Here is a 21,557-nt window from a genome sequence, read left to right as displayed (position 1 = left end):
AGAGAGAGGGTATGCAGTTTCCCCTTTGGCTGGACCGAAGATGACTTTGAGACGGCTGAAGAGCATTTTGAAATTGATAGAGTCTGCGTAACGCTGGATTTCCTCAGCTTTTGACTCCCACCAAATGTATTGCATAGAGCAAAGCTCTCTTTGGACTTTGGCTTGACAGTCTTTGAATCTGTCATGTTGGGATCCACAGGTCAATATAGGCCCTTCTTTTTTCATCAAATTGCGCCTGTACAGCCATGTTGTACTGATCAAACAAGTCTTGATTAATTCTCTGCTTCTTGCCAAACACAGCTTGTGCAGTCGCTGTTACTACGTCCCTGAAGTGGGTCCATTTGTTTGGTGTACTGCCTGTAAGGGGTCCTTTTGAATCCAATTCTGGGTCCAAGCTGGTGGGAGAGGGACGTTTGGCTGTATTAAATGATGCTTTAATGACCTATGTCTATACTTTTATGTGGTACTCATTGGGCTAAATCCAGAACCTTGGTTATTAGTTTTCCTGCCATCTTATGTGTCTTAAACAAAGTTCCTTGAATCCTTCAACTCCCCCAGCCGGATACTCACCAGAACCCCCTTAGTCCAGCACATCACCCTGGTCTTGCAGCAACTCCACTGGCTCCTCGTCAAAGACCATAGCCAATTTAAGATAATTCTTACTTTCAAGATTATCCACAACCTCGCCCCGTCATATCTTCATATCTTTGGAACTTTAAAAGTATTTGAAAACGTGACGTCTTTGAAGGACAAACTTTTAAATACTTTTTGGGAGTTGCTTGTAGATGTGCAACATGTAGAAGTAAGACATATGCTGACCCGCATGTATCAAATAAAGTAGTGGAATTGAATACAGTTATTTCTGTCAGGAGCTGGAATGCAGCTTATCGACGTGACCCCAAGGATGCAGAGAAAATACTCACATGGAGGGGAGGAGAGAATAGAAAACTCAACCACAATAGGAGTGAAGGAAAACAAAAGAAGGCAAGTGCAGAAGTAAATGCACAAGAGACGGAACTAATTTTGTACCGGAAACATCACACATACGCGGATCAATGATCCGACGTTGTCTGGATGACAATCTGGACTGAAATAAGAGATTGATTGGCAACATGGTACAGGTGTGTCCCGGTTGCATATCAGGCAGCTGGTGTGGAAGCCTGTGAACAGCACGAGGAAGTGAAAAACACCAAATAAGGGCACAGGACAGGAACTTATATACCACATACAGATAACAAGCAAATTTAAGTCCAAAACAGTTACAAAGATGTAACAATTTCCTCACTTTCGGACGAAGATATCAACCGCTATTCTCTCTGGTCGGTGGAACCAATCAGATGTTAGGACCCGCCCACTGACTTTGATGGCTGAGTTTGAAAGATAAAATACATTTATGTATTCAATTCCATTTGTAATGAATTATCACATTTAAGTAATTATTTAAAGATGTATTTATTTGTTTAATTTTGTCCCATTTGACCCTCCATATTTTTAGAACACCAAGACTTCCACAATATGGACTCATTTAGCCTTTTCAAATCAAGAACACACTTATTCCAGAATGCTTATTCACTTTAATTGGAGCTATTGCTAGTTTCTTGTCTAAACTGACATTTTCTGTTTTATATTGTTCAATGTTGTAATGTTTGTATCGTCTCTAGAAAGGCACCTTATAAATAACATTGATTATTATTATTCGTATTACTCCTAAACAGAGGATTTGGTCCTTTCACATCATCTACAACCTTTTTTTCTTCCTGAGAACTTTTTAAAAAAAAACTAAAATGGCGGAGATTTAAACATTTTTTGACATGTTTATTTTCATAGCTTCTTTCAAGCCAAACAAAGGAAATAAGATTATTTTGCCAGAGCACATTTGTATCACTACTAGAGGTATTTTGTCAAAAATAAAGGATTTAGCGTTTTATTAATATGAGCAGCAACATTTCAATGGTACTATATGTAGGACTTTACAATACTGCACTGCTATCTACTGGTGACTTTTGGCTACCGCACGATAAATTGACGTGTAGGCGAGAGGCAGTAGCTTAGTTTCACTTTCACTTTGCCTTTTACCTCATTTTTCATTATCATCAGAATAAAACACAGGACCAAAATGTATGGACTTATTGGTGAGTAATACAACAATATATACATCATCATTTTAGTTAGTGAAACAATTTCAACAAAATAATACAATTAATGATTTTATTAAAAACAACAGTTTTAACAAAGTCAATAATGCAAAATAAATGTAGAAAATCAAAAAGTGATCACGCTCCTGTTTTACTACAAAGCTTTGAGTCTTCTGCGCATGACACATCTCGCGAGAGCAGAGCAGTCATAGACGAGAGCAGAACCGTCTTGTAACGTCAAGCGTGCCAACTGTCGTGAAAGCACATTGACGCAGAAAGAAGCCAGAAGGACGCTAAAAAGTCAGTCTTATTTTTTGTTCTTCAGTTTGAAATATTTACGTCGTATAAAATACATCTTTGATTCTTTATTTTAACGATAAAATGGTCTCGATGCGCTAGAAGCACTTTGCTGCTTCTCGTGCTCGTTTATTGTTAGTTAGCTTAGCTCGCTAGTTAGCTTAGCTTGTTAGCTGCTAACAGAAGTTATCAACACATCGCTAAGTAGAGATCAAGTGTGAGAGTAAAGTGTTGTGATTGTGTGAAAATGTCTACATTACACATGTTGAGAGCGTTGGTGGATCAGCGACTAACTGCTGCCGTTGAAGAAATATTTGTAGTGTTAGAAAGAACGATAGCAGAATACGAGGCGGAACTTTCTAGAACAAAGGAGGAGAACAATCGACTACTGGACGCTGTTTTCAAGAAACATCAAGTTGTGTTACACAGAACAGGTTTGTTGACTTCTTACTCTCACGTGTTTACTAACTTAATATATGATTAATAACACCTTTCTTCAATAGATGGTCAATCAGTGGTCTAGTGGTTAGAGTGTCCGCCCTGAGATGGTTAGGTTGTGAGTTCAAACCCCGGCCGAGTCATACCAAAGACTATAAAAATGTGAGCCATTACCTCCCTGCTTGGCACTCAGCATTAAGGGTTGGAATTTGGGGTTAAATCACCAAAAATGATTCCCGGGCGCGGCCACCGCTGCTGCTCACTGCTCCCCTCACCTCCCAGGGGATGATCAAGGGTGATGGGTCAAATGCAGAGAATATTTCGCCACACTTAGTGTGTGTGTGACAATCATTGGTACTTTAATTTCAACTTAATAGGAAGATGGTTTGTCTTGTGGGGATGATGCAATGCTTTCATTTAGATTCTTCATGAAAACGAGACAGTTTGAGGTTGATGTTCCTCTCAGTTTGTAACAATGTGTGATTGTTTTTGAAGGAGTTATGAGGAGTTTGCATAAGAAAGGCTACACTTTCATCACGGTACACATTCACTGCTCAGTGTTTCCCCCAGAAAATGTGTTAGTTAAGGTGGTGGGAGGGGGCGTCTCCCGGGATAGGCGGCCTGTCGCCACCATCACGTCTCCACCTCATCGCTGCCACCACAGCCTGGGGGGGCAATAGACTACAGACTCTGAATACATTGAACACATTGTTTATTAAAAAATAACCAAATAACAATATATTATAATAAATAAAAATATTAGAGAAATAAAGAAGCCTACAATTTTTGGTTGTGTTTTCCGCTCCATTTGCAGAATGATGATATACGATATAAATCTCCATATTTTTTCCGTAAAGTACAAACAAAACACAAAACAGTCCTAGTTACCTGAGATATTTTGTATGTTATTATTATGACTTAGTAAGTCAATATTTTGACTTAGTAATTTGAGGTTAGTTTGTCTAAATTGTCAGACGATGGCTTCTCTGATGTCTCCATCATGTCCAGAAGTCTCTTCTTTATCTGAACGTCGTCTTCTACTGCATTCAGCAACTTTGTCTCCAATGGAAGTTTTCCTTTTAGTCTGTCCTGCTTGTGGCTGTTGAGTTTTGCCTAGTGAAAAAAAAGAAGAAATTATGAGGATTTCTACAAAATGACATTCAGCAATCATGAATACATTATTTGAGATAAAGCCACTTTAGCACAGGTGTAAGATAGTGACATGTTATTTACAACATGTCAAATGGTCCTCAACATCGTCAGGAAACAATGTGTGTCAATAAAACACTTAAAGATATTTTATTTTGACAGAAATTTTTTTTTTAATACAACTGCAGTTTACTTAACTCAATATTATTTATTACAAGAAACTACTCAAATCATTTTTAATACAAGCCTATTTAAATACATGTAAAACAGCTGAACTTTAATTTATGCTTGCCATCTTGACTTCTGATTCCAAAGCAAGTATATTTGTCACACTGTTGTCAAACAATGATCATATTCAAACAAATTTGATTCCACATTGTTGAAAGTGGTCATCTGAGAGCATTTGGAATTGCAGTGCAGTTCATATAAAAATGTTTTGATGCCACATCTATCTGCCTTTTAACAATATTACTTCCTAGCAATGAAGTTAGCGCCCACATACCTGAAGTAGAGCTCTTCTCTCTTTCACCACAGAAGATTGTGGATTGTTCCTATTGGAATCTTGCTGCTCTTGTACATCATTGGGCATATCTTTGTCTGTGACCAGGCTGTCAAGGGTGAATAGAGAATCCCAACTCCTGTGAGAGCTTGTGTCAATATCTGATGTTTCTATTCCAAATGGAATGGATGTAGTTGATGGAGAACCGCCCCAGATCTGCTGGCATAGTTGGAAGTACAGCAAAACAACTCTAGCATAACCACTTCTTCCACCTGCGTCCACTGCTTGTCTGTACTTTCCACAAATCACTTTCAGTTTAGTGTCGATAGTTGTTTTTGTCATGTCCTCTTTCCGATGAGGAAATTCCTCAGATGTCCCTCCAAGTCCGTACCGTTCCAAAATAGGGTAAGAATGTCACCAGACTTGGACTGGCAAGTTTACCAGTCAACACTTTGTTGAGTTTTGTTTACTTTAAGCTCCAAAACAATGCTAAAAGTAGCTCTACTAATAATTATTTATTGCCGTGACCCGCCATTTTTGCTATATGCCGCCTCCGGAAATGACGTTTTGGATGTTTCTGATTGGCTAAAATGGTCTTAAGTCCTAGGCTACAGCACCCCCAGTATTTTGGCATGTGTATGACATTCAGTGTATGCGTTTGCTTGGGGACAGTAATAGTTTTTTAAATGCGCACGTGTGGCTGGAGATCCTGTTAAGACGTTAGTCTGTGGGTTGGCTCTTTGTTGTTAAGGCGGCCGCCTTAACAACAAAACGCTGCGGGAAACCCTGCTGCTACAAGAAAGCCTGAGATGGTTTCAGTTAAAATATTTTTCAACTCACATTACTATGTATAAATTAGCATTTAAAATACAAATATACTGCAAGATAATAAATGAAATTATAATTTACAATAAGCAAAAGGCTTTGTATAGTCCCAGTTACGAGTAGCCGCAACCTGTAATGTCTTCTCTTTTTGATAGGGAGTTCCACATTTTGGTGGGATAGCAGGAAAACGATTTAGAACCTTTTTCGTAGTGAAATCTGGGTTGAATGTGATTTGTACAACTACCTCTGGGTAGTTGCAATACATGGGTATTTTAGTAGTATGGTGTATCTTGTACACCAGACCAACTGCAAGAAGCTGTACTCTGAAATGGTTGGCAGAAATGTGAGCCCGAGAAGGACGGTTGAGTAGAAGCCCAATCATGTTGTTTTGGCTGTCTGGAGTTTGTTTTTCAGGGCTTTTAAGGCGTCACGGTATCAAACATGAACTCTGTAGTCAAAGTGGGGTTAAATGAGTGCTTGTGTTAGAGTCTTAAGTGTATTTCTACCCACCAGCGGGGTGATCCTACTATGTAAGAACTAGGGTTGTACGGTATACCAGTATTGGTGTAGTACCCCAATACTAATGAATCATATTTGGTACTATACCGCCTGTAAAAAGTACTATTTCTATGATTATATCAATATTTTTTGGCATCACAACATCTTCTTTTGTTTAAAAATAAAATATATTATGTTTATAAAGTCAGTAAATATGTCCCTGGACACATGAGGACTTTGAATATGACCAATGTATGATCCTGTAACTACTTGGTATCAGATTGATACCCAAATTTGTGATATCATCCAAAAGTAATGTAAAGTATCAAACAACAGAGGAATAAGTGATTATTAAATTTTAACAGAAGTGTAGATAGCACATGTTAAAACAGAAAATAAGCAGATATTAACAGTAAATGAAGAAGTAGATTAATAATCCATTTTGTACCACTTGTCCTTAATAATTTTGACAAAATAATAGGTAGATAAATGACACAATATGTTACTGCATATGTCAGCAGACTCAATTAGGAGCCTTTGTTTGTTTACTTCCAACTGAAAGACAAGTTGTCTAGTAAGTTCACTATTTTATTTTAGGACAAACTTGCAATAAGAAACATATGTTTAATGTGCACTAAGATTTTTTGTTAAAATAAAGCCAATAATGCACTTTTTTGTGGTCCTTTCTATTTAGAAAAGTATCAAAAAGTATCGAAATACATTTTGGTACAGGTCCCGGTACCAAAATATTGGTATCGGGACAACACTAGTAAGAACATAATTTGTCGGTTGATTCTTTGACTACCTTAGTAGTCATTTTTTCACTGAAGAGATTAATCTCTACGATGCAGCCAAGATAGGTCATCTCATTTTTGTTTGTTATAATATTGTCACCCACTTTGACTGTGACGTTATCTACTTTTCTGAGGTTAGGAATTGACCCAAAAACCTGTGTACTTGCAAGTACCAGGCGAGTCTTAATTTGCCAGTTTGTCATTGAAAGCCTTGCTAGTCTAGGTCTTAAGGATTGTAGCTTCGCTTGTTTTGTGGTCATCAGCCTCGGTTCTATGTTCTTTATGGGTATAGAAAATGATGGAATGATCACTTCAGCCGCATACAGTACCGTATTTTCCGCACTATAAGGCGCACCTAAAAACCACAATTTTTCTCAAAAGCTGACAGTGCGCCTAATAACCCGGTGCGCTTTATTACGATTCATTTTCATAAAGTTTCGGTCTCGCAACTTCGGTAAACAGCCGCCATCTTTTTTCCCGGTAGAACAGGAAGCGCTTCTTCTTCTACGCAAGCAACCGCCAAGGAAAGCACCCGCCCCCATAGAACAGGAAGCGCTTCACCCGCCCCCATAGAACAGGAAGCGCTTCACCCGCCCCCGGAAGAAGAAGAAAAAACGCGCGGATATCACCGTACGTTTCATTTCCTGTTTACATCTGTAAAGACCACAAAATGGCTCCTACTAAACGATCCGGTTCATAAAAAGACGCAATCTCTCCATCCGCACACGGATTACTACCGTATTTCACAGCAACTGAACCGCACTGTGGAACGGGAGCACGTACGGTGAATATTCGCTCCACAGGGAATGAGAAGTCATCCTTCACTGTGGTTCTAGCTTGCCATGCTAACTTCCACTCATGGTGATATTCAAAAGGAAGACCTTGCCAAAAGAGACCTTTCCAGCCGGCGTCATCATAAAAGCTAACTCGAAGGGATGGATGGATGAAGAAAAGATGAGCGAGTGGTTAAGGGAAGTTTACGCGAAGAGGCCGGGTGGCTTTTTTCACACAGCTCCGAAGGCGAACACACCTTCACTAAGACGGGCAGACAGCCTCGGACGACACTTACGCCAACATTTGCCAGTGGATCGTAAATGCTTGGGCAGATATTTCGGTCACAACTGTGGTCCGAGCTTTCCGGAAGGCAGGATTCACAGAACAACAGCGACACTGACTCCCGATGACTTCTACGAGACGGAACCGGCCATTTTGGATCCCACGCTTGCGCAACTTTTCAATTCGGACACCGAAGACGAAGAATTCGAAGGATTTACGAATGAAGAATAACTTCAGAAGGTGAGCGCTATGTTTATTTTGTGTGTTGTGACATTAACGTTCGAGCAACATTATGTTACTATTGCTCTACACCATTTTGAATTTTACTATGTTTGTGATTGCACATTTGCGTACATTTTGGGACAGAGTTGTTAGAACGCTGGTTTTCAATATATTATTAAAGTTTGACTGAACTATCTGACTGTTTTTTTGACATTCACTTTAGCGCAGCGTTTTTTTGACATTCACTTTAGCGCAGCGTAGGCGCGGCTTTTAGTCCGGGGCGGCTTATTGGTGGACAAAATTATGAAATATGTAATTCATAGAAGGTGCGGCTAATAATCCGGTGCGCCTTATAGTGCGGAAAATACGGTAGTTCCACTTGTGGAGATCTTAAACTGGTCAGAAGTAACAACGAGGTCTATGAAGGTTTAAAAGGACTCACTCACCCTGGTAGTTTGCTTAATGAGCTAAGTGAGACAATGTTGGTGGCACAGCTTAGTGAAGATTTTATAAATGGGTGCATCCTTTCAGGACATATCTGTGTTCCAGTCCCCAAGAAGATGTAAACCTGTATCAACATGTTTACATAAAACTCACACACTCACCAAATACATCTTATACTGTAATCATATCTAATTAAAGTTATAATTTCACTTCCTGATTCTGACCTACATGCAACAATAAGTGAAAGTAATCATTTATTTTCAATAACCAAAGTAGTCAACGCTTAATTAATTAAAAGAACATAAAGGTGACTGACTTTCCTTCAGCGTGTCGTAGATGGTTCCAATTCCTAAAGAGGAATTGTTGATGGATATACTCCGTAAAACACCACATTGTAAAATATGTTTTGGTAAAAGTTCATTTTGGCCCAGCCAACAAAATGACCACAAAAAAGTATCCTGCATGATAACAAAAACATACCATGAATGTTTTTTAAGTGATTTTGGAATTAGATTTTTTATTTCCATGATATTGAAGTTATGGTGATGACTATGTCATTACAAGATTGTGGTTAAGTTTAGAGATAAAGTTTAGGTGTCATAGACTGTATACAGAATACAATATTTACACACTTTACATCAGTGAGTGTAAAGTTAAGAATACCTCAATCAATGCTGCCTCGTACTTATAAAAACTTTTCAAATTGCCCCCATCAAATTTCCAAGTCTGTTTTTGTACTCACTTTGGAATTAATTGTAGTGACTGGGACAAAAGGAGGTATTTCCCGCATTTTTATTGGTCGTTTTGCTACACACTTTTAACACAACACACAGAAGAACGCAAATAATGTCATTGTGTTAAAAGTGTCAGTCCAAAACTATTCATATTCTCTCTTTATCTTATTTACTTATTTACCCAACAGACGTCCAGCAGCCCCCTCACATTAAATATGATGAGGAGGATCCACAGCCCCCTCACATGAAAGAGGAAGATGAGGAAGTGTGGATCAGTCAGGAGGGAGAGTGTGTTGTAGGGCAGGAGGAGGATGATGTCAGCAAGTTTCCACTGACTGTTGTCTCTGTGAAGACTGAGGAGCATGAAGACAAAGCACCTGAGTCCTCACATCTTCATCACAGTCCAAGTAAGCACATATCATTTTATTCTCAGGGCATTCAATCCATCACAACTGGACTGTTCACTTTGTCTTAGAAGACTCATCCAAGTAGGCTTCATCACTTCATGCTCATACACTTCAAGTCTTAAATCTAATCATTGGAATTTAGAGGGGAACTCCACTTTTGGGGGAATTTTTCTATCGTTCACAATCATTATAAAAGACATGACGATGGATATATTAAAAAAAAAAAAAAAAAAAAAAATTCTAACTAGAGCTGGTGGATGTGTTTAGTTCATGTCACAATACACCCTTATATATGTGGATATGTTTAGTCCATGTCACGGTACACCATATATATGTGGATATGTTTAGTCCATGTCACCATACACCATATATATGTGGATGTGTTTAGTCCATGTCATGATACACCATATATATGTGGATATGTTTAGTCCATGTCACCATACACCATATATATGTGGATATGTTTAGTCCATGTCACGATACACCATATATATGTGGATATGTTTAGGCCATGTCACGATACACCATTTATATGTGGATATGTTTAGTCCATGTCACGATACACCATATATATGTGGATATGTTTAGGCCATGTCACGATACACCATATATATGTGGATATGTTTAGGCCATGTCATGATACACCATATATATGTGGATATTTTGCCTTAGACTTGAATGAATACTTGATGCATATAATCACAGCAGTATGATGATTCTATGTGTCTACATTAAAACATTCTTCTACATACTGCATTAATATATGCTACTTTTAAACTTTCATGCAGAGAAGGAAATCACAACTAAGTAAATTTAGCAAAAGTGTATTTATTAAGCAGTTATTAAGCAGTGGCACAAACATTCATGTCATTTCAAAACAGAAAGTGCAAGATTGTCAGAGACATTTTAAAACAAGCTATTAGTGCACTTTTGTGCATGATGTCACTAAGATGACATATCAAAACAACACTAAATTAAAGTGCACTTTTTGTACAGAACGCCACTACAATAGTTCAAAACAAATAAGGTGCACTTTTGTGCATGATGTCACACAAGATATTTCAATAAGTGTCAAATAAAAATGATCTGCATAATAGGAAATCAAATAGTGTATGTCCTTCACTATGTGGTAGGTTCCTGCGGACGTTATCTCCTTCTGTTGTTGACTATTTGTTTCATACGGTGTTGATGTGGAAATGGTTGCTTGGGCATTTTGTGGGTGTGGCACTGAACGGAGATGTTGACATGCAGAGTTTCAAGCACTCTTCATTCTCTAGCGGGTGACTTTTCAAATGATGCTACATTAGCAGTGCTGCTACTTTTTGTAGCAACGCTTTTGCCGCATACTTGTTCACCATCTACCCGCTTGAAGCCAAACCACCGTCAGACGATGGACCCCCTGCTGTTTGTCTTGGGAATTAATTCTTCCTTCATTTGTTACCAGATTGGCACCTTCTTTCTCTCGTATTATCACTAGCACCACAGCTAACGTTACCATGCCGCTACCTGTCTGCTCCGTGAGAACGTATGACGTTGCACACGTGACAGTATGTGACGTATGTAAGAAGGTGCGCTTGTTTTATGTCTCTGTGAGAAGGAGAGACAAGAAAGAGTGAGAAGAGCCTGTAGTGTAATGCCTGCAGCTAAAAGCAACTGTGTGAGAACGTATACTCCAATATCTCCATATAGTCATTTTCTATATCGCACAGAGACAAACCCACGATATATCCAGTATATTCCATACATCACCCAGCCCTAATTCTAACTCATAAATGTAGATAAAAGTCCACTTGCAATGGAGCCAATGGGAGGTCCTCTATAACCATCCAAAATACACCAACAATACTCCATTTGCATTTTGTGGCTTGAATGTCCACTAAGTGTTAGTTGAGTTGAGTTTATTTGGAACATGCAAGCATACAACATGATACATCACACATGCATGCATACAACATGATACATCACACATGCATGCATACAACATGATACATCACACATGCATGCATACAACATGATACATCACACATGCATGCATACAACATGATACATCACACAAGCATGCATACAACATGATACATCACACAAGCATGCATACAACATGATACATCACACATGCAGGCATACAACATGATACATCACACATGCAGGCATACAACATGATGCATCACACATGCATGCATACAACATGATACATCACACGTGCATGCATACAACATGATACATCACACATGCATGCATACAACATGACACATCACACATGCATGCATACAACATGATACATCACACATGCATGCATACAACATGATACATCACACATGCATGCATACATCATGATACATCACACATGCATGCATACAACATGATACATCACACATGCATGCATACAACATGATACATCACACATGCATGCATACAACATGATACATCACACATGCATGCATACAACATGATACATCACACATGCATGCATGCATACAACGTGATACATCACACATGCATGCATACAACATGATACATCACACATTTATGCATACAACATGATGCATCACACATGCATGCATACAACATGATTCATCACAATTTCGAGTTTGTCCATTCAACATGTTGGAAAAGGAGTAGGAAGAATCAGAGTTTATTTAATCCTACTCCTTTTCTTTTACATAACAGTTGCTAAAACTTTTGTTCACTTCCTGTCCTCAATGTATTCACAATATACTCCATAAGTAATCACAATAAAAATAAATAAATAATAATGAGTGAAGTAAGTTATATTTCATATGGTGAGATGAGTAAGATGATTTAGAAAATGAATGAAGAATGAAATAAATTGAGAATGTTTATCTTCTTCTTTGTACTTTGTAAACACTTTAAGTGTGAAGAGTTTCTTGAAGTGGATCATATTAGTACATTGTTTGATTGCTTTGCTTATCCATTCCATCATTTAATTCCACATACTGATATACTGAAGGTCTTAAGTGTTGTACGTGCATACAAATGTTTTTAATTACATTTTTCTCTAAGATTATATTTCTCCTCATTTGTTGAGAATTGTTGTACATTCTTGGCTAGCAGGTTATAGTTTGCTTTGTGTATCATTTTAGCTGTTTGCAAATTCACCTTATGTTGTATGTTTTGTATATGAGATTTCCAGTTCATTTAATCATCTATTAATACTCCCAACAATCTGGTTTCTTTTACCCTTTCAATGTCTAATCCGTCTATTTGTATTTGTGTAAGATGCTTGTTTCTACTGTTACCAAATAACATTATTTTAGTTTTACTGAGACTCAAAGATAGTCTGTTTTGGTCAAAGCATCTTTTTAATGTGTTCATTTCTTCTGTTATTATTTGTATGATCTTCTGTGTGTTCTCTCCTGAACAGAAAGCAGTTGTGTCGTCTGCAAATAAAACTAACTTTAAGTCCTTTGTAACTTTACAAATGTGGTTTATATAAAGATGAAACAATCTTGGTCCCAGTATTGATCCCTGGGGTACACCACAAGATATATCTAGCTGTGTTGACATATTTTCACCCATTTTCACATATTGCTTCCTGTTGGTTAAATAGCTTCTTACCCAGTTCAAGACCAAACCTCTGATGCCATATCGTTCTAGTTTTGTTATTAAAATATCATGATTAATTGTCTCCTCTCTGAGCTGCCACCTTACCGTGGTAGAGGAGTTTGCGTGTCCCAATGATCCTAGGAGCTATGTTGTCCGGGGGTTTCTATGCCCCCTGGTAGGGTCTCCCAAGGCAAACTGGTCCTAGGTGAGGGATCAGACAAAGAGCAGCTCGAAGACCTCGATGAAGAACACAAACGAAGGAACCAGATTTCCCTCGCCCGGACGCGGGTCACCGGGGCCCCCCTCTGGAGCCAGGCCCGGAGGTGGGGCACAATGGCGAGCGCCTGGTGGCCGGGCCTGTCCCCATGGGGCCCGGCCGGGCACAGCCCGAAGAGGCAACGTGGGTCCCCCCTCCAATGAGCTCACCACCCATAGCAGGGGCCATAGAGGTCGGGTGCAGTGTGAGCTGGGCGGCAGCCGAGGGCAGGGCACTTGGCGGTCCGATCCTCGGCTACATAAGCTGGCTCTTGGGACGTGGAACGTCACTTCGCTGGGGGGGAAGGAGCCTGAGCTAGTGCGTGAGGTGGAGAAGTTCCGGCTTGATATAGTCGGACTCACTTCGACGCACAGCAAGGGCTCTGGAACCACTTCTCTTGAGAGGGGCTGGACTCTCTTCCACTCTGGCGTTGCCGGCAGTGAGAGGCGATGGGCTGGGGTGGCAATTCTTGTTGCCCCTCGGCTCAAAGCCTGCACGTTGGAGTTCAACCCGGTGGACGAGAGGGTAGCTTCCCTCCGCCTTCGGGTGGGGGTACGGGTCCTGACTGTTGTTTGCGTTTACGCGCCAAGCGGCAGCTCAAGAGTACCCACCCTTTTTGGATTCACTCGAGGGAGTACTGGAGAATGCTCCCCCGGGTGATTCCCTCGTTCTACTGGGGGACTTCAACGCTCATGTTGGCAGTGACAGTGAAACCTGGAGAGGTGTGATTGGGAAGAATGGCCGCCCGGATCTGAACCCGAGTGGTGTTCTGTTATTAGACTTTTGTGCTCGTCACAGATTGTCGATAACAAACACCATGTTCAAACATAAGGGTGTCCATATGTGCACTTGGCACCAGGACACCCTAGGCCGCAGTTCCATGATCGACTTTGTAGTCGTGTCATCGGATTTGCGGTCTCATGTTTTGGACACTCGGGTGAAGAGAGGGGCGGAGCTTTCTACCGATCATCACCTGGTGGTGAGTTGGCTGCGATGGTGGGGGAGGATGCCGGACAGACCTGGCAGGCCCAAACGCATTGTGAGGGTTTGCTGGGAACGCCTGGCAGAGTCTCCTGTCAGAGAGAGTTTCAATTCCCACCTCCGGAAGAACTTTGAACATGTCATGAGGGAGGTGCTGGACATTGAGTCCGAGTGGACGATGTTCCGCACCTCTATTGTCGAGGCGGCCGATTGGAGCTGTGGCCGCAAGGTAGTTGGTGCCTGTCGTGGCGGTAATCCTAGAACCCGTTGGTGGACGCCGGCGGTGAGGGATGCCGTCAGGCTGAAGAAGGAGTCCTATCGGGTTCTTTTGGCTCATGGGACTCCTGAGGCAGCAGACAGGTACCGACAGGCCAAGCGGTGTGCGGCTTCAGCGGTCGCGGAGGCAAAAACTCGGACATGGGAGGAGTTCGGGGAGGCCATGGAAAAAGACTTCCGGACGGCTTTGAAGCAATTCTGGACCACCATCCGCCGCCTCAGGAAGGGGAAGCGGTGCAGTGTCAACACCGTGTATGGTAGGGATGGTGCTCTGCTGACCTCGACTGCGGATGTTGTGGATCGGTGGAGAGAATACTTCGAAGACCTCCTCAATCCTACCAGCACGTCTTCCTATGAGGAAGCAGGGCCTGGGGAATCTGTGGTGGGCTCTCCTATTTCTGGGGCTGAGGTTGCCGAGGTAGTTAAAAAGCTCCTCGGTGGCAAGGCCCCGGGGGTGGATGAGATCCGCCCGGAGTTCCTTAAGGCTCTGGATGTTGTGGGGCTGTCTTGGTTGACAAGACTCTGCAACATCACGTGGTCATCGGGGGCGGTACCTCTGGATTGGCAGATGGGTGGTGGTTCCTCTCTTTAAGAAGGGGAACCGGAGGGTGTGTTCCAACTATCGTGGGATCACACTCCTCAGCCTTCCCGGTAAGGTCTATTCGGGTGTACTGGAGAGGAGGCTACGCCGGATAGTTGAACCTCGGATTCAGGAGGAACAGTGTGGTTTTCGTCCTGGTCGTGGAACTGTGGACCAGCTCTATACTCTCGGCAGGGTCCTTGAGGGTGCATGGGAGTTTGCCCAACCAGTCTACATGTGCTTTGTGGACTTGGAGAAGGCATTCGACCGTGTACCCCGGGAAGTCTTGTGGGGAGTGCTCAGAGAGTATGGGGTAACGGACTGTCTTATTGTGGCAGTTCGCTCCCTGTATAATCAGTGTCAGAGCTTGGTCCGCATTGCCGGCAGTAAGTCGGACACGTTTCCAGTGAGGGTTGGACTCCGCCAAGGCTGCCCTTTGTCACCGATTCTGTTCATAACCTTTATGGACAGAATTTCTAGGCGCAGTCAGGGCGTTGAGGGGATCTGGTTTGGTGGCTGCAGGATTAGGTCTCTGCTATTTGCAGATGATGTGGTCCTGATGGCTTCCTCCGGCCAAGATCTTCAGCTCTCACTGGATCGGTTCGCAGCCGAGTGTGAAGCGACTGGGATGGGAATCAGCACCTCCAAGTCCGAGTCCATGGTTCTCTCCCGGAAAAGGGTGGAGTGCCATCTCCGGGTTGGGGAGGATATCTTTCCCCAAGTGGAGGAGTTCAAGTACCTCGGAGTCTTGTTCACGAGTGGGGCAAGAGTGGATCGTGAGATCGACAGGCGGATCGGTGCGGCGTCTTCAGTAATGCGGACGCTGTATCGATCCGTTGTGGTGAAGAAGGAGCTGAGCTGGAAGGCAAAGCTCTCGATTTACCGGTCGATCTACGTTCCCATCCTCACCTATGGTCATGAGCTTTGGGTCATGACCGAAAGGACAAGATCACGGGTACAAGCGGCCGAAATGAGTTTCCTCCGCCGAGTGGCGGGGCTCTCTCTTAGAGATAGGGTGAGAAGCTCTGTCATTCGGGGGGAGCTCAAAGTAAAGCCTCTGCTCCTCCACATCGAGAGGAGCCAGATGAGGTGGTTCGGGCATCTGGTCAGGATGCCACCCGAACGCCTCCCTAGGAAGGTGTTTCGGGCACGTCCGACCGGTAGGAGGCCACGGGGAAGACCCAGGACACGCTGGGAAGACTATCTCTCCCGGCTGGCCTGGGAACGCCTCGGGATCCCCCGGGAGGAGCTGGACGAAGTGACTGGGGAGAGGGAGGTCTGGGCTTCCCTGCTTAAGCTGCTGCCCCCGCGACCTGACCTCGGATAAGCGGAAGAAGATGGATGGATGGATGATTAATTGTGTCAAATGCTTTAGTTAAGTCCATGAATACTGCGGCCGCACATTCTTTACCATCAATTGCATTGCTCATTTCCTCTGTTATTTGGATTAATGCTATCCATGTTGACATATTTGCTGTGAATTCTGGTGTGTAGTTAGTAAACTGGTGTATGCCTCCATTCTTATAAATTGGTACGACTTTTGCAATTTTCATTTCGTGAGGGAATTTGCGGGTTAGAAATGATACGTTGCTGATATATGTCAGAGGTTCTGAAATGTCTTCTATAACCTTTTTTATGGTTACCATATCTATTCCATGACAGTCGGTTGAGGTCTTGGATTTACAATGTTTTACAATTTTGATTAGTTCTTCTTTTGTCACGTTCTTAAGAAACATGGAATTGGGATTTCTGTCTATGAGCTCACTCAAGTCCTCAACTGATCCATCATCTGCATTTGAAAATCTTTGTTCCACATTTGTTCCGATATTAACAAAGTAATCATTAAAACATTCAACTATTTGGTTCATATTGTCATTTTTTGTATTTCCATGTAGAAAGTACTAGGGGTAATCTTTCTTAGCAGCATTATTTTTAATGATGCTATTTAGGATGCCCCATGTTGCTCTCATGTTGTTTCTGTTCTTCTTTAATAATTGTCTGTAGTATTCCTTCTTACATGTTCCTAGTATACCAATTAGATTGTTTTTATATTTATTATACTTATTTTCTGCCCCTATAGATGTCTGTGTTATTAATATTCCATATAATATCTTTTTTTTGTGACAAGCATTTTTCAGTCCTTTTGTCATCCATGGTTGGTTGTTTTTCTTTTGCTTCTTACTAACTTCTTTCCATGGACAACATAAACATTGATATTATACATGTGGGCCAATATATATATATATATATATATATATATATATATATATATATATATATATATATATATATATATATATATATATATATATATATATATATATATAAATGCTGTTAAATGTAGCTTTGATGTGGCAAGCTACTTTTGCAGTGTAGCTTGTAGTGTAGCGTGCTACAATTCTCTGAGGATAGCTTAGCTACATTTAATTGAGAGCAACTTGTAGCTTAGCTTACTACATTGTCCAGGTAGCTTGCCCATCACTGTCTATTTGGCCTAGCTCACATGTCAATAGTTTGAATACTGCAAACTTCAATACAGTAACACCTCATTTGTTCTGCAGACGTCCAGCGGGTGTCAGCGGGGAGTCATGAAGAGGAGTGGCACACCAGTGTGGGACAGAAGGAGCTACAGGCCCCCTCCCACATTAAAGAGGAGCAGCTTCATGATGAAGATGAAGCTCAGTCCTTACAGCTTCATCACAGTCAAAGTGAGGAGAACAGAGGGGCGGAGCTTGTAAGTCAACACATCACAGAAGCTGATGGAGAGCATTGTGAAGATATCAAGTCAGAACCAGACAGCATCTTTGCTCCACTGTCAGACATGGACCACATGATATCAGACTCTTCTGATCACAGTGACCACATCCAAAAACCTCTGGAGAGTAAAAATGACTCTAAAGGTGATACGAGACATCACACTAACAACAAACACTTTGACTGCTCTGAATGTGGGAAATCATTTAGACAGAAGAGTGATTGTACAAGACACATGAGAATACATACTGGAGAGAAACCTTTTACTTGCTCTGTTTGTAAGAAGATTTTTTCTAGAAAGCCACACATGACCAGACACATGAGAACACACACTGGGGAGAAACCTTTTACTTGCTCTGTTTGTAAGAAGAGTTTCTCCACAAAGCCACACATGACCAGACACATGAGGACACACACTGGGGAGAAACCTTTTACTTGCTCTGTTTGTAAGAAGAGTTTCTCCACAAAGCTTACCATGATATTACACATGAGAACACACACTGGAGAGAAACCTTTTACTTGCTCTATTTGTAAGAGGAGTTTCTCCACAAAGCAAACCATGACCACACACATGACAATACACACTGGAGAGAAACCGTTTAGTTGCACTGTGTGTGATAAGATGTTCAGGTTTAAGAAGCAGGTGAGTAAACACAAGTGTGTAACAGTCATGGAAGCTGCAGGGATGTAAAAACACTTAAACAGTGATTGTGCTAAATGTAGTTTAAAAACACAGCATGTTTAATATGAATGTATATTTGATGTTGTATGTAGTGCTTCTCATCTTCTAGTCTTATATGTTGTCCTGTACTTACTTTTTAAGTTGTGTGCATGTATTGAATATTAAATATGTAGCTACTATTTTTTTTGTGTCATTGTTAAAGAGAGGACATCTTATTATTTTCATTTGGTTTTTTTCCCACACATTTTTTCCATTGCATTTTATTGATGTTATTATCCAATTAAAAGTATGAATGAATAAAATGGTTAACAAAATGTGGACTCTGGTAGATTAGCAGCATTGTTACATCATGGATGTTAACTACTGCAAAACATCAACAAAGAAGAAAAATGCTGAAGTTAGCAACACATCACTGAACTTTAGAGCCATCGTGAGTGGAGTTGCTTGTTTTTATTGCTGCATTTGTACTTATTTCACCTCACATCTTCACTTTTAATCCTAAAGTCTTCTTCACATATATTGTTGTAGGCTTCTAACATTGATGTTTCTGATGTGTGTGTGTAGTCTGTGGAAAGGGTTGTTGTCCCTTGTGGATCCAATTGTTCACTTGCACAGATACATCTTCATCATCATCATCATCATCACTGGTCCGCTACTGGACGAAATCTTAGCATTAATGTTTCAATATAAGTGTGACCTCATTATTCCTTGATAATAAGACTAAAAATACAGATTTAAGCACTGTATTAGAGTGCCTCTTGTAGTACTCCAACTCGCCACACTGAGAAGTGGGGGCGATCAAGAGCTAGCAGATGCATGTTGCTATCATGTTTTATCAGCGAGGAAGATAGCATTTGTGTTTACTTTTTTGTCAGATCCAAGTTTTAATGCTCTGCTGAATAAATGAATCACTATGGCTGCCAATATGGAGGATTATTTATATATTTAAGATCAAATACTTCTCTTAACAGCTAGAAAAATGACACCACAATAAAAGTGAAACAGCAGCAGGACTCAGTAAATATTTTATTAATTGACTAATTAATAAATTATAAAGAGTAACATGACAGTGGATATTTCACAAGAGTTGACTAAAAAGTGTAAAATGGGAATGCTACATAAAATGCTTAACATAGACTGATACTGATACTGTGTAATCATTTATTTGTCCTAACATTATTTTGGGATATAAATTGATGCCCCCCCAATGTTAAACTCATTTCTATGCTCACTGTGTGAAGACTGGAGGTTAATGTACTAATAAAGTAAAAACATGTAGCACAAATGATGTGTATATATGTTAGCCAATAACAAGTCCGTCTGTAAGGCACACAAACACATTTATTCAACATCGTTATGATGTAACATGGAAGATGCTAACGTTAAGCATACAACCAAAACATACTTTAAAATGTTATTATTAATGTTCACTTTAAATGTATTTACTTGGAACATGTCAAAACTTTGCTCAAGTGATCAAGCGTCCAACATGAGTGGAAGAAGCAGAGCTTGTCTGGTCCCCCCCAGTGTAAAAACTAAATGCTTGTCTGGTCCCCCCAGTGTAAAAACTAAATGCTTGTCTGGTCCCCCCCAGTGTAAAAAGTAAATGCCACTCAATGATGTGTTGAGTTGAGTTGAGTGTATTTATTTCTATGTGACATTTAAAACAAGCTCAGTTGGCCAAAGTGCTGTACAGACATAAGACATAAGGTGCACATAGTGTCACATTAACATGGTAACACAGGAGGATGAATACAATACAATAGTAAAATATACCTTAAAAGAAGTGCAGAATATATCACCTAAAATACTAAAATGTGATAAATAAATACAAAAGTATAAAACAAGAAATAATTAAAAACAGCCAAGATGCTGCCTAACTGGATTTGAACGCCAGGGAGTAAAAATATGTTTTAATATTGAAATAGTCTCAGAGACTGGGAGGATCTAATAGATAGTGGAAGGTTGTTCCACAGTCTGGGCCCTGCCACTGAGAAGGATCCATCTCCTCTGGTTTTTAGCCTAGTTCTTGGGACAGCCAGGAGGAGCTGGTCTGAAGACCTCAGGGTCCTGCTGGGTTAGGTTTAGGGTTACCCTAACCCCCTACTGTACTGTTTACTTGTTGAAATACCCTTTTTAGAGCAAATATCTACCCACATGGACACTTTGCTGCTGCCAAAAATGTATTTCAAGTAATATTTTGATATTGACACACAGGGGTGTCACTAGCTTTTAAGGACAGGGGGGGCTTAGCCCCCAGGAGATGCACAGGATGCGAGCGAACGTAGCGCACGAGCACAAATCTTCACAAACGTCTAACAAAGACTTAGAAATGATTCATTGTTATTATTATTATTTCAGTGGGTTTATTTTCAATGTGTGTTCAGTACAACAACAACAATGACATTTTGTTGACAGCATCAACAAGAAACAATGACTTGCATGATCCTTCAACATACACTGAAACACAATGAAAGTCATGGCATTAGCCTCGATGTTGTTACTTCACAACATAGAGGCTAATGCCACCACTTTCGCTCACAATACAATAATTGTTTGTTCCCAAATATTTTGAAGTTGCACAGATTACATTTTGGGAACATATGTGACTAAAATGGTTGTAAATTCAAGCCCTGGAAATATTACTTAATTACTTGAATTAAAGTCATATCTGGATCGGGATAATTTGGCTTACATAATATATATATATATATATATATATATATATATATATATATATATATATATATATATATTATGGCAAGCCGTTAAGGAAATGAAATATATATGGAAGTCTGAATAGAAATGAGAAAGGTTTATATATACTGTAAATAAGAAAGACTGCTGATGTGAAAAAGAGCCAAAGCTGTCAAAGAGCTGAGGGACCATCTTCAAAGTGCAATGTTGAAACAAATAATGTAAACAATAAAATGTAACTTCCAGGGCTTGAGATCAACGTAGTCCCG

The 21,557-nt window shown here is 40.6% G+C and overlaps 1 protein-coding gene across 1 annotated transcript; it reads left to right on the top strand.

Moving 5' to 3' along the window:
- Window positions 1–2,519: 2,519 nt before the first annotated feature.
- Window positions 2,520–18,794, top strand: LOC133570546 (uncharacterized). The gene is made up of 3 exons (XM_061923230.2): window positions 2,520–2,866; window positions 9,280–9,498; window positions 17,717–18,794. Exons 1-3 carry the CDS (start codon window positions 2,680–2,682, stop codon window positions 18,598–18,600), a joined length of 1,290 nt encoding a protein of 429 aa, XP_061779214.1. The 5' UTR covers window positions 2,520–2,679; the 3' UTR covers window positions 18,601–18,794.
- The last annotated feature ends 2,763 nt before the right edge of the window (window positions 18,795–21,557 follow it).

Source organism: Nerophis lumbriciformis, linkage group LG28, assembly GCF_033978685.3.
Source record: "Nerophis lumbriciformis linkage group LG28, RoL_Nlum_v2.1, whole genome shotgun sequence".
NCBI classification, from domain to species: domain Eukaryota; kingdom Metazoa; phylum Chordata; class Actinopteri; order Syngnathiformes; family Syngnathidae; genus Nerophis; species Nerophis lumbriciformis.
The sequence above is the reverse complement of the archived record's forward strand: the minus strand, read 5'-3'. Positions and strand labels throughout refer to the sequence as shown.

Coding starts and splice junctions, on each gene's coding strand:
- LOC133570546 (XM_061923230.2), top strand. CDS start 2,680: ATGTCTACATTACACATGTTGAGAGCGTTGGTGGATCAGCGACTAACT. Junction 2,867..9,279: donor AGTTGTGTTACACAGAACAG/GTTTGTTGACTT, acceptor TTTACCCAACAG/ACGTCCAGCAGCCCCCTCAC. Junction 9,499..17,716: donor ACATCTTCATCACAGTCCAA/GTAAGCACATAT, acceptor TTTGTTCTGCAG/ACGTCCAGCGGGTGTCAGCG.